This window comes from Maniola jurtina, chromosome 26 (genome assembly GCF_905333055.1).
Source record: "Maniola jurtina chromosome 26, ilManJurt1.1, whole genome shotgun sequence".
In the NCBI taxonomy this organism is placed as follows: Eukaryota; Metazoa; Arthropoda; class Insecta; order Lepidoptera; family Nymphalidae; genus Maniola; species Maniola jurtina.
In genome coordinates this window covers 7,613,040-7,626,581 of record NC_060054.1, presented here as the reverse complement: position 1 = coordinate 7,626,581, position 13,542 = coordinate 7,613,040, and the positions used below count along the sequence as shown (strand labels likewise).

General features: G+C 37.1%; 2 protein-coding genes and 1 long non-coding RNA gene across 3 annotated transcripts; all 3 read right to left on the bottom strand.

Annotated features, from left to right (window-relative positions):
• Positions 1 to 1,396: 1,396 nt before the first annotated feature.
• LOC123878510 (transcriptional repressor CTCF-like) lies at positions 1,397 to 3,551 on the bottom strand. The gene has a single exon (XM_045925720.1). It carries the CDS (start codon positions 3,419 to 3,421, stop codon positions 1,481 to 1,483), a length of 1,941 nt encoding a protein of 646 aa, XP_045781676.1. The 5' UTR covers positions 3,422 to 3,551; the 3' UTR covers positions 1,397 to 1,480.
• Positions 3,552 to 3,746: 195 nt separating this feature from the next.
• Positions 3,747 to 12,142, bottom strand: LOC123878536. The gene is made up of 3 exons (XR_006798840.1): positions 12,132 to 12,142; positions 10,275 to 10,278; positions 3,747 to 3,884 (listed from the first exon to the last, which is right to left on the bottom strand). It is a non-coding gene; the product is annotated as an uncharacterized LOC123878536 (long non-coding RNA).
• Positions 7,182 to 9,844, bottom strand: LOC123878511. The gene is made up of 2 exons (XM_045925721.1): positions 9,334 to 9,844; positions 7,182 to 9,228 (listed from the first exon to the last, which is right to left on the bottom strand). Exons 1-2 carry the CDS (start codon positions 9,423 to 9,425, stop codon positions 7,488 to 7,490), a joined length of 1,833 nt encoding a protein of 610 aa, XP_045781677.1. The 5' UTR covers positions 9,426 to 9,844; the 3' UTR covers positions 7,182 to 7,487.
• Positions 12,143 to 13,542: the final 1,400 nt, after the last annotated feature.

Genomic DNA, 13,542 nt, shown 5'->3' with positions numbered 1-13,542 from the left:
AATACTAGTCTATACTAATAGATAAAATTGGAGTGTCTGTCTGTAATTTCGAAATAACTACCTCATATTAAGCTCATATGGTTATTTGAACGATACCATAACTGAATCACACGTTTTTAAAATTTTTGTCTGTCTGTCTGTCTGTCTGTTTGAAAAGGCTAATCTTTGGAACGGCTGAACCGATTTTGACGGGACTTTCACAGGCACTTGCCTGTGAAAGTCCCGTCTACCCATCTACCCCTTTTATACGCATATCCTCTTTCACGCAATCCATCCACTTTGGACACATTCGGATACTCGTACATGATTGTATTCCGTTTCACGGTAAGATGTCCACCCAGTTGTCCCCCGAAATGTCAATGCTATTATCAAAAATGACAGATCAGTTGAATATACAAACAAACACTATAACCGAAAATATCACGGCAGCCGTTTTACAGAAGGTAGATGAAAAAATCTTACCGATAATAGAGGAACACAAGAGGCTAATGGAAAACACATGGACAATAAGGAAAACGAAAAACGAAAGAGATCAGAAACCCCAAGCCCTGGCACTTCGAATGCAAAACAAAATGCCCCAAAAATGCAAAAGAAAAATGCATTTCAATTCATGCGCGAATGAGCCTACTCACTCTCCGACAAAAACACTTATAGGAATTAAACTAACACCAGGAACTGGAAGATCACTAATAAAAAAATCTCTAAAGCATAACATAACAACACAAAGCACCCCAAGTCACCGTGGAGGAAGAAGACCACTACCCTCCAGAAAACAGAATTCAAAACTATAAACCCAATACTTGCCTGCTCTACATTTGCACTTATAATGCTCAATCACTCCTGTCGGAAGAAAGGCTTATAGTTTAAAGAATCTATATCACATATTAAGTATGATATTATTGGCCTCTCTGAAATCAGAAGAACTGGATACAATATAGTAGAAGATTCAAAACATATTTTTTTGCTATTACAGAGAAACTAAAGGCCAATATGAGCATTCTTGGTCTGCGTAGAATACACAAAACTAGAAATGCAGCTATAAGAAGAAAAACGAAAGCTATTGATGCATTAAAACATGCCATGAAGTTAAAGTGGAAATGGGCTGGTCATGTTATTCGACTCACAGATAAAAGATGGACAAAGACTGTGACTGAATGGCGTGACCCAGTTGGGAAACGGAAGAGAGGTAGACCTGTAGAAAGCTGGGAGAATGAAATTAAAGAAACAGGAGGTATAAACTGGAGAAAAAAGGCTCTACACAGGAAGACCTGGAAAAATCTGGAGGTGGCCTTTACTCGATGAGAGGTCCTTAAAATAAAAATAAAAATTTTTTCTTTTGTCAACTATTGATAAATATAAGGTTTTTTTATTTTTATTTTATTTATTTATTTAACTACAAACAACATAATTTCTTTCAAAAAGAATGTAGGTACTTGTTTTGATACAAACTACTGACTAAACTAAACGCAGTACAATTTTATCATTGTAGGATATACCATCCTTCCTCTTCTGGTTCTTCGTCTTCATCAAACCCGAAGCAAGTGTCCACATCTGATTCAAGCTTGGTTGTTCTATCCAAACCTTTTTGTTTAATTTGCTCGTAAATTATTTCTTTCTTGTCTAATTCTTCCTCATCCTTGTTTTCTTCTTCTTCCTCTTCTTCTTCGTAGTCGGGCGCCGAGACGAGTTGCGTGTCGCCGTCCTCCGCCTGGATCACCTCGAGCACGACGTACTGCTGGCCGTCGTCGTCGGCCACTGTCAATAGCTCGCCGCGCTCCAGCTGGTTGTCGCCGAGGTCCAACTTCATAATCTCCTCTGACTCATTGTCGGAATCGTCCGTCTTAACATTGGCATCCACAAACTTGATTTTCTTTTGCCGCCCCAACCTGAGGGCCAGTGCTCTCTCTTGGTGGCCCGAGTCAGGATCGTGTATAGCCAGATGTCTGATTAGATTCCCCTTGTGAGCGAATGTTCGCTTGCATTCATGACAAGTGTGAGTTTTTTCCTTAGGCGGCTTTGGTTCGTAGTTGGGATTGTGATACAAATTTTGATGACGTCGCAACAATTGCTTCTGTCTAAAGGATTGGTCGCACTGGTCACATAGGAAGGGTTTTTCATCTGTGTGCTTCAGCATATGTGTCTTGAGATGACGCAGCGTGGTCGATGCATACGGACACAGCTCACATTTGAAACACTTCTCACCTTCATGAGTCTTATTGTGTACTTTGCAAGAATACCGATCTGGGAATGATTTTCCACACCGTTTGCATTTGAGCGGTTTATCCGAAGTGTGCAGTTTTTGCACGTGGATACGCAGATCCGTTTTGCGGCCGCATTTTGTCGGACACAATTCACAGGGGAACACTGGCTTCTCAGATACATTGTGTATGAGTTTGTGAGCCTTGAGAGAGTTAGATTGTGTGAAGCACATTTTGCAGTGGTCACACTTGTAGGGTTTCTCGCCAGTGTGCGTCCGCATGTGACGCTTCAGCTTGAATGTGTCTTGCGATGCATACGTGCAGTGCGGGCACTGGTAGGGGCGCTCGCCAGTGTGGCAGCGCTTGTGCCGCCACAGCTTGGACAGCTCGACGGACGCGTAGTCGCACTCGGTGCATTTGTGCGGCTTCTCGCGCGTGTGCCGGTACCGCACATGGCGCACCAGTTCACCGGATGTAGTGAAAGGGCTTTTGCAGTATTTGCACACATGTGGTTTAACACCATTGTGCATGTTCACATGGTTTTGCAATGACGCCGTGGTCTTAAAGCCGCGTTCACAAAGGTTGCACTTGTGCGGCCGGTCTTCCGAATGGGTCTTCATATGGCGTAGTAGAAGGTATCGCCTGTGACTTGAATATGGGCAGAAATTGCATGTGAAAATCGGCCGAAGATGCTTATTCCTTCTCGTTCCAAAAGTTTTTTTGGGCTTTATAGTTTCCTCAACTTCATCCGCACATTCTATTACAGGCTCTTTCTCTTCTTCTTCTTCTTCGTCAAACTTGTACACATCATTGTTTTTTTCTTCATCCTGATCTACCTTAATATCAATATTCATTATTGGCTTTGTTTCCTCTTGCATGACCAATACATAGCTCAATTCGCCGTTTTCTTCTGAGGGCACTAATGTCACCGTATGATAGGCTTCTCCATCTACCAACATCTGGGCTTCTTGTGGTATCTCTGGACTGTCGTCTGCTTCTGATTCAGTAGGTAGAGAGACCAGATTTTGGTTATCTCCAGATGGCTGGTAATAGTACCGACATTCCTCATCCACAAAGTAAGTAACTCCTGTATCAGCTTCATCGCCACCTCCGTTAACAGCAATAACAGTAGCTGTTGTTTCATTTTCCTTATCAAATGAGTTTAAATAAGTTTGCAGTATGGTTTTGCCTTTATTCACACTTTTCTTATCAGGTGGCGGCATGTTGCTGAAACTAATAAGATGCAGAGCAGCTTCTAATTTTTCTCAACGAGGGCGTTTCGATCAATTCCTTCCATATTCATTCTTTTTTTAGCGATGGTGACGCCGAGACCCGAAATGGCGGACGCAAGAACTAAATATCAAACAACAGCATAACAATTAACAGTGTTGCCAGATGTCGAAAGTGTTTTCTCGTACCATGGATGTCAAATATCTCGTACTTTCGGAACATATAATCTCGTACATAGACCTACGATTTTTCTCGTACAACTTTATTGATGAAGATTATAGTTTAAAATTTAAAAATCTCCTAATATCTGCATTTTTACAGTTTAGTGACGTCAGCACTAGGCTGAAGTTTCGAGCTGATGGTATATTTTTGTTTTTATTTCGGCTGACGTAAAAATGACGTAATTTTGATGTTAATGAGACATGGTTTCAGCGCAATAGCAATTTGTGGGACCTACTAGCTTTCGATTTTTTTTTTCTTTTTTAAAAAGAATGTTTTTAAAGCCATGTTAAATGTCTAATATTCCCCTTTCCTCTCCAACTAAGCGTCAGGCGTGTGCTAGGAGTAGGTACCTACGACAATAGTGCAACGGGCGGGGTTTGAGCCGTTGACCTTTCGGTTTTCAGTCCACTCCTTTACCGGTTAAGCTATTGAGGCTCAAAGAGTAGGTGGACTTCGTCTGTGTTGGTGTTAGCTGGCGGGCGTTCTCTGCTTTTTTGGGAGTGTTTTTTTTGTTAAAACTGACTGGAAAGCGCTCTAAGGGGGTGCCGTGCGTATGTTGGCGAGCGCTGGCACAGACGGGGTCCATACTTGTATAGTTTAACTAACTTGTTACAAATAACTACAAATTTGACATTGGCTAATCTTTGTAAAGCCAGATGAGAGAGAAAAAAAGAGTAGGTATATTCATTCCTTGAAGGTGGGGCTTTCAAATGAAAGGAATAGTACAGTAATTAATACGCCATCTAATTAATAGACATTTTAATACTATTGTAAGGTTATTTTTAAAAATTGATTTGAGTTGTCAAAAATAATATAAAATTATTTATTTATCTAATGCAGGTAGTTTGATAAAATCGATATTTCGCTCATTCGATGTCATACAATTTGTTGCTAGGCGGCCAACAAGATTGAACTTGCATAAATACGGGTGTTTTGAAGGTTTTAGTCCAGTCTCCTTCCGAGATTCGGAGCGATATCGCATATTTTCGGTATTTGGATTGTGAACTGAATAATTAGATGTTGTGATAGCAATCACGCTCTAATTAAATTATTTATTTTGGCATTAGTTTGTTTAGATTAAAACTCTCGGATAACCTTACACATTAAACTTGTGATTTTTGTGTTGGTTTTGGAGAGGACATTCCAATAATTCGATAAAAATATTTAAATAATACCTGCTTTTCTGAGTGACGCCAATAATTCAGAAGCGGGACGTGTCTCACGTTGCCTTAATTTCGCTTTGGTATCTTTTTTTTAAACAACCCACATTTGATTAAAATTTTAATTGAGTTTGATTTGGTGATTAAAATTTTTAGTTTTTTTTAAAGAATTTAGTCTTTTGTGAATTGGAAAGTAATTTGCAATAAGTGGTTCAGATTTCGTGTACATCGAATGAGAAGTTAGTCGTTTGGATTTATTGTTGATTTGATATTAAAACTGAGAGTTCGGCAGTTCAAGTGTAGGTTTTAATGATTTGACGGAGGGCAGGATAGCCCATGATTTGGATTTGACTTAGGGCAAGGAAGCCCGCGACTGACATGACAAGATTGACTAGAAACACGAGGACGTGTTAAATTCAGGACGGCCGAACTGTAAGGTTATTTTTAAAAATTGATTTGAGTTGTCAAAAATAATATAAAATTATTTATTTATCTAATGCAGGTAGTTTGATAAAATCGATATTTCGCTCATTCGATGTCATACAATTTGTTGCTAGGCGGCCAACAAGATTGAACTTGCATAAATACGGGTGTTTTGAAGGTTTTAGTCCAGTCTCCTTCCGAGATTCGGAGCGATATCGCATATTTTCGGTATTTGGATTGTGAACTGAATAATTAGATGTTGTGATAGCAATCACGCTCTAATTAAATTATTTATTTTGGCATTAGTTTGTTTAGATTAAAACTCTCGGATAACCTTACACATTAAACTTGTGATTTTTGTGTTGGTTTTGGAGAGGACATTCCAATAATTCGATAAAAATATTTAAATAATACCTGCTTTTCTGAGTGACGCCAATACTATTGAGTATTGACTATACTATACTATATACTATGTACTACTATACTAGGTTGAGGTAATGAATCTAGTGATGGGCTTAGTCGATCTTTTATTGTATTATTTTCATTTTGTAATTATTTTCGCTAGAAAACTTGGCGCAAGCAGTCATCATTGTTAAAATCTCGTACAAAAGTGTACGAGATTTTATTTTTCTCGTATCTCGTACAGGGACTGCTAAATCTCGTCATCGTACGAGATTTATTTATCGTACATCTGGCAACACTGCAGCACAATTTTAATAAAATTTTAAATCATAAATTTATTAATATTAAATTTTAGCAGTCGAAATTATTACTAGTTTTTTATAAGAGGCAAATTATTATTCACTTATTCAATCATGTTTCATTTCTCACTTTTCACTTTAGAACTAGAAAAATGCAAAAAGAACAATGGGGCAGGTATCTGTCAAATTCCTATTGTCAAATCGCGAAATAATGATGGCAAAATTGGCATTTGCATTTGGCAAGAGTTGTAATGTTAGAAAATGTTTTATTTAATATGTAAGAATTTAATATAAATAGAACCAATAGTAGGTACATTGGCAAAATATCGCGCGTAATCCTTTTGATAGTGAAACAATGTTTGTATTTACATAACTCATCGAATAAGTAAATAGATTCCAATTAGAAATATCGACGTTGGAGTTGTTGAATTCCATCGTGAAAACATGAAACTAATCGTGGATATTAAATGAAAACGCGTGTTAGTAAAGTTCAGAGGTCGATTTCGCAAGTAATGTGCCGACGGATGCTCGTTAGACTCAATTTAGACGAATAATTGTGATAACTAAGTACAATACCAACATTTTTGTTTAGTGTGTTGAATCTATGAACATTTTTGTGATAGTGTAAAGTTTCCGGGCGCGATGGGGCAGACCGGCAGCGCTATGCCAGGTGAGTGACGCTAATTGTACTTTAACCATGTAAACAAGGCGTTCTAATAAGATTCTAATGTGTACACTTTGACTTGTTTGCATAACCTATATCTCTTACTAGGAGGACCTGGAACTAGTGCTATCTGAAATAGGGACCTTGGAAGGTTTATTTTGATATTTTCAAAACTAAAACTCCTTATTGTTATATATAACTAAATATCCTTATATTGACAAAGTATACAAGTAAATAACTGTCTTAAGACTACTAATACAACTATTTAGAAACTGCTTTGCAAAATTGATATTTTGTAGTGTCTCTACCAGACTTTGTTTTAAAGGAGTTTGGTAACTAAGCCTACAAACTTTCATATTTGATTCTATTGTATTAAATAAATACAAGTGTTTGGCTTATTTAAATAATATTATTAAGTATTTGAAGTTTCAGGGAGGTGTCTAATAGAAATATTATTTTTTTAATTCAAATAAACTACTGCAAATGTTGTCCACAACTGAAAAATCATGGTTTCTTCTCAGAATGAAAACTGAGGCCTGTTGAATTTTAAAACTTGGCTGTGACCTGAGATGCTTAAATAATGAGGAGCAACAGATCAAAGTGTTTTAACTCCGTTAATGTAACTTTTGAGATAAAAGCATAATCCATAATATTTTTAAGAGAGGACAAAAACAAACAACTTTGTATTGTAATAGGGTTTATTGGAAGTCAAATCAGCAAATAAAACTGAAATCCACATACTTCTTATTATTAATTATCAATAAAATTTTACATATTTTTTTGGATTTAATACATATTGATGCATTAACCATAAAATAATACTGTTTGATGTGGCACATTTGGGATTTAATACAGTTTGACATGGGTGTGAAGACTATTACACACTGAACTAAAATTTACTTATTTCATCCTCCTCTTCCAAACAGTCACACATTTCCTGCTGTTCTTGATTTGAATCGGTAACACCATCACCATCACTGTTTATAATTTTTTTGTAATATTCTAACTCCCCATTATCTTGCCATTCCTCTCCAAAACGTTTCTTCAGTAACATGTTTACATCATTTTTCTTTGCCTGATTTAGTAAATTATTATTGTTGATGATTGCAGGCTCTGGTATATTTTCAATTTTAAAACCCCTTTTCATAATTGGACCATAGTCTTTTCCAGTATCAGCATTGTAGAAATTTTCCATTTTGACATCTATTCTTGGTTTAAGTTGCCTTGTTGCTTTGTTTCTTACCATTGTCTTTTTTATATAAATCCTTTTAGCATCTCTGATTCCATCCATCTTTTTCATGAATTCTGATAGACTTTTTATATCCAGCGTATTCCATTCCTTTCCCAATTCATGGACTTTTCCTTTTTCAGAGTAAACTTGTGTATATTCTTTTCGTGTGATGATTTCTTCTCTCTTCTTCAATTCTTTTTCTACCACTCCAAAGACACGATCTGGAGGCATATAAGAATGCCCTCTTACAGGGTAGAACAAAACAACTTCCTCAATATGTACAGGAGCTTTAGTAAAAAGCCACCAACATAAACTATGAACGACATGCATGTTTTTGTTCTGCCCTCCGCAACCGTCACAGAACAGTCTCAATTTGGTCTTGGATTCGGCAAAATTGTATGTTTGTAGATATGATAGTATAGCAGAGGATATTTCCACTGAGCCTTTTCCGGCCTCCGTTTCTGTCCACGTAAAAAAATGTGAATCCTGCATATTCAGGTCAACAATACAAAAAGTATAAAAGTTTATTTGCCGAGCATAGTAAGCTTCACTAATATTCAGTTTAGGAAGAGGATGAATTTGTTGAAGATCGAAACAAAGTCTGACACTATCAGAATAGTCTGCTTTTAGTAACTTATGAAATGTCTTGGCACGTAACTTATGAGCTCCCAAATTGTGCATCAAACTGTTTTTCTTTTGTGTATCAGTTTCTGCTCTCATGGCAGACGCCATCCTTTTACAATAACTACAAACATCAACAGCAGGAGTTCCGAAGCCAATATTAAATTTTGTACAAAATATTGTGGCAAAGAAAGTTTTTTTAACTTTAAGATTTTCATTGGCTTGACTGTTGTAAATTTTGTAAAGCTTATTTATTGACAACGTGGATGGCAAATATATGCGCTTGCTTTTAAGGCGATTATAGTGACTTATACTACCCTCAAGTTTAGAAATGAATTCAATAACGGCCTGTTTTTTCTGGGCATACAGATGTGCCTTGTGATTTCCACCTCTCCGTTCATGAACTCCTTCACCACTAAAAACACCCTTTGCAATTGAGTTGATTCTGGTTTGAGAAACATTAAACAACTTTTGAAAAAACTTTGCACAAACAGGCATCATTTTCCCTTGTTTGACAGGAATGTAATACTTAACGGAGAATTTCTTAGCATTTCTGGACTTAGTTTTAGGCTTTGCTACTGGCCTAGATCGTTTAGTGCCTGAAACCCTTAACATGTATGACAATCGCCTATCCTGCTCAATTTTCGTATGGGCGTCATACATTTTTTGTTTCGCATAAATCAGGTAATTCATAGAAATCAAACAGCAAGAATACCGTTTTGTCGTATGTGTACATGGTGGATTAAAGGCTAACAAAGCCGGATCACTATCACGGTATCTGAAACAATAAACATTATGACATAAACAAAAACAGGCAAATAACCCATTAAAATAAATTACTATAAATGCTGTGATAAAATACACAAGTGCGAACAACACTTACCTTGCTTCTTTACGCCGAGCTCTTAGGTTTTTATTACGTGGCCGTTTTCGTGAACCATCCGAATGTTCTCCAACAAATATTGATTCTTCCATATTTACATACGATTATTACCATAAAATAATAACAAATCTATTTTATTATTCAAAAAACATTAACACAACAACAGTGACAACATAACCGCCAATGTTTCCTGTCATATTGACATCGAGTGACAAGTGACCACAAACAATATAGTTTGTTGCGTTCAGAAATGACTTGTACTTGATGTCTATGGATGTAACACACTTTGTTCTAGCGACAAAATTTAATACACTTGGATATGGCAACGAACCTGGATCTAATATCGTTTGAAACGGTGACTACTTTTGGTTCTTTTTTATAATAAAAAGTAATACAGTTTGATGCGTCATAATTTGACATAAGTTTTCAAGGTTTGAAATAGATAAAAAATCCGTTCTGTATTAGAATAATTCGGTAGGTGGAGTTAATACACTTTGATCTGTTACTCCTCCTTTAATATCACAAGGGATAAATAAAGTGACCTGCTAGCAATTAGCTGTGCTAGTGAATACTATTACTACCACTATTAGTATAACTCTATTATTAACCCCTGACCTAAAAAGAGGGGTGTTATAAGTTTGACATGTGTATCTGTCTGTGGCATCGTAGGGCCTAAACAAATGAACCAATTTTAATTTAGTTTTTTTTTTGTTTGAAAGGTGGCTTGATTGAGAGTGTTCTTAGCTATCATCCAAGAAAATCGGTTCAGCCATTTGAAAATTATCAGCTTTTTTCTAGTTACTGTAACCTTCACTTGTCGCGGGTGTTATAAATTTTTAATTTACACTTGTTACTATTATCATTGACAAGGAAAGAATCAATGGCACTAACTATCATCATGTTATATTTAATAAATTAAACACACTGTACCTCGTACCTACTAACCTATTTAGTTCATCGTCAAAATAATTATAAATATTTTACTTGGCAAAAGTATTCTTTGTTTCAAAAGTAGTGTGAGTTTCAAAACGGTTAGGTTAGTATCGTTGTGTAACTGTACAAACTGCAATGTAAGTTTTTCTCGAATTCACTTGTTTATTGGTTCCTCACAAATGGAAGAAAATTTACTAAGTATACAAGTCTCAGCCAAAATGGCAATTAACAACCTCATTTAATTTAAAGGGATTCTGCTAGGACCTAATCCTTTTAAAATCACTCAGGAAGTCTAAGGCTGAAATCTATAAAGCGCACTTTGACTTTGCTCTGACTTAAGATTGAGTTAAAACGAGACAGATTTATCTGAGAGATATAGCTCTGTCTCGTTTTAACTCTGTCTTAAGTCTAAGCAAAGGCAGAGCGCGCTCTATAGATCTCACCCTAAGTCTTCATCTTGTCTTTTCTATTATTATCTGGCCGGCAATTGCTTCACATCTAGGCTGGAAAGTTGTCCCTAGTTGTTATTCTCCCCTTTCCGGGGCTGACCTCTATCGGGCCTGTCTGATATCGGAGTGGGTGCACTTCCACCACCCCTTAACACCAGCTAGGTCATTCACTAATTCAATGTCTAACACTTAATGACAGCCACTGAGGTTGGTTGGTTCTCCATTGCTGCTTCACTGGGTGATATTAAAATATTTATTCATAGAAGAATGGTTTTCAATGAATTAAAAATTTATAACACCCCCGACAAGTGAAGGTTACAGTAACTAGAAAAAGCTGATAACTTTCAAACGGCTGAACCGATTTTCTTGGATGATAGCTAAGAACACTCTCGATCAAGCCACCTTTCAAACAAAAAAAGCTAAATTAAAATCGGTTCATTCATTTAGGCGCTACGATGCCACAGACAGATACACAGATACACACGTCAAACTTATAACACCCCTCTTTTTGGGTCGGGGGTTAAAAAACCGCCCAAGTGCGAGTCAAACTCGCGCAAGGGTTCCATACTCAGGTATTTTTTCCATCATTTTGCACGATAAATCAAAAACCTGAATATGCATAAAAATAAATAAAAATCTGTTTTAGAATGTACAAGTAAAGCCCTTTCATTTGATACCCCACTTGGTATAGTTATCTTACTTTGAAAATTGAAACACATTTTAATTTTTTTTTAATTATGTAACCACAAATACACGGTTTTCGGATTTATTCCTTTACTTGTGCTATAAGACCTACCTACCTGCCTTTCATGATTCTAGTTCAACCAGACACTCTATAGGTTTTCTTGATAGACACGACAGACTGACAGACAGACCAGACAACAAAGTGATCCTGTAAGGTTCCGTTTTTCTTTTTGAGATACTGAACCCTAAAAAATGATCTTGGTGGCTATTATTCAGTCTTAGACACTGAGTTAGCGAATCAGCCTGCAAATCCTTTCTTTCCTACCACATACAAACTGTGGAACCAACTACGTTCAGAGTGTTCCCATTACAACATGGGGTTGTTCATGGGGCAGACCAAAAAATTCCTAAAAGGCTGTTAATGCATTGATGGTTCCTCTGGTGCTGCAAATGTTCACAGGCAGAAGTAATCACTTAACATCAGGTGACCCACCTGCTCACTATTTTGTTTTTTTTTTAATATCTCAGGTGGGCGGCAATCATGGGCGGCGCATTTGCGCCCAACCCTCCCGCGACGGATGACATGAGAGCCCGGTAAAAATTGAACCTGGTACTTTTCGTTGCTAGGCGACATCACACTGTGTCACAGAGGTTGCCAAACCCTGTTACGTACCTGCGACAGCTGATAATCAGCTGTTCTAAGCTAAATATTAAGTTCACTCAATTTTCAACCTTATCCCAATATCGCAAAGTTCAATTTACCTTCCCACGTTTCAAATGAAAAACTCACTGTATTTTCAACCTTATTTCTATGTGTGAAAGTTAAATTTATCGCTGTTTAAATTGAACTAAGGAATTTTACCTGTTTTTTCGTTTTACTCAGTTGCTAAGCAGTTTTTGACGGAGCTGTAAACAGCTGGTGAACAGAACTTGAAATTTTAAAAATAGAAAACAAAAAGCTGGACCAATTTCGATTGACATTTCGGCTCTTATGATGGAGTATATAAACAAAGAAATTATAATAAACTAGCTTATACCCGTGACTTCGTTCGCCTATTTTATCCCCTTAGGAGTTGATTTTTCAAAAATCCTTTCTTAGTGGATGTTTATGTTATAATATTATATTCTATTTGTGAACATTATGGACAGATTATGGAGAACTCCCAGGCATGCAGGTTTCCTCACAATGTTTTCCTTCACTGTTGAAAAGGAATCCATTTTTTTTATAACTAAATGGGCTTGCGCTTGACTGCAGTCACATCAAACAGGAGAAGATGCAGCCTAAGATGGAGTGCGCCTGCCCAGGTGATTCACTCTTCTTGTGAATGTACCAATATTATAAGCTACAGGGGAAAACGGGAGCCGGAAATGCATTTCATATTCTAGCGGTGCGTATTAGAAACGAGGAAGCAAATCGCTTCATACGAGCCCTTGAGATTTCGACTATGAACTATGCAATGTAGGGATGCTGCAGTCCTTGGTGATGCCACGCGGTTCGATAGTAACATGGCGGGGGTGAACTGAATCGAATAGTTCCAACCCCTGGCCTCCCGAATACGAGGCAGACGTGTTAACCACTGGGTTATCACCGCTATGGCTTTTACATCCTGCCAACACCGTTGCCGTCGCGCGTCGCTGCCATGCATCATCCTGTATGTGGTTTTACCATGGCTTTACCATGGCTTTACCGTATTCATTATTCCTTTTGTCAACCAAATCAGCTGACTGCGAACCCATATGATTTCCGAAATAGAAAGAACCTTTCAAAAACTTTTACCATTTCGCGTCGAGTCAGCGCGTACAATAGTTTCTTTGCGCAAGCGAATTCTTCAATTGCACAAAGAACTATTTTGAATACATTAAAAATTACACTCTATTACCTTTGACATAAAGTTCAATTTCCGTGTCTATTTCATACTTGCCTTTTATATCGCGAAAAACACGTGCGCTTTGAAAAAAATAAAAGAATGACAGGTAGTCGCCACAGCTGATCGTCAGCTGTTTTGTTACGAGTACTGAAGTATTTTTTCTATTCTGTTTATTGATTACCAAAATTGAACTTTATTTCTTAGTCATAGAGTTTGATATTAAATGAATAGAGTGCAGAGATAGGACTATGTAGAACTGAAGATTGTTAGCAATT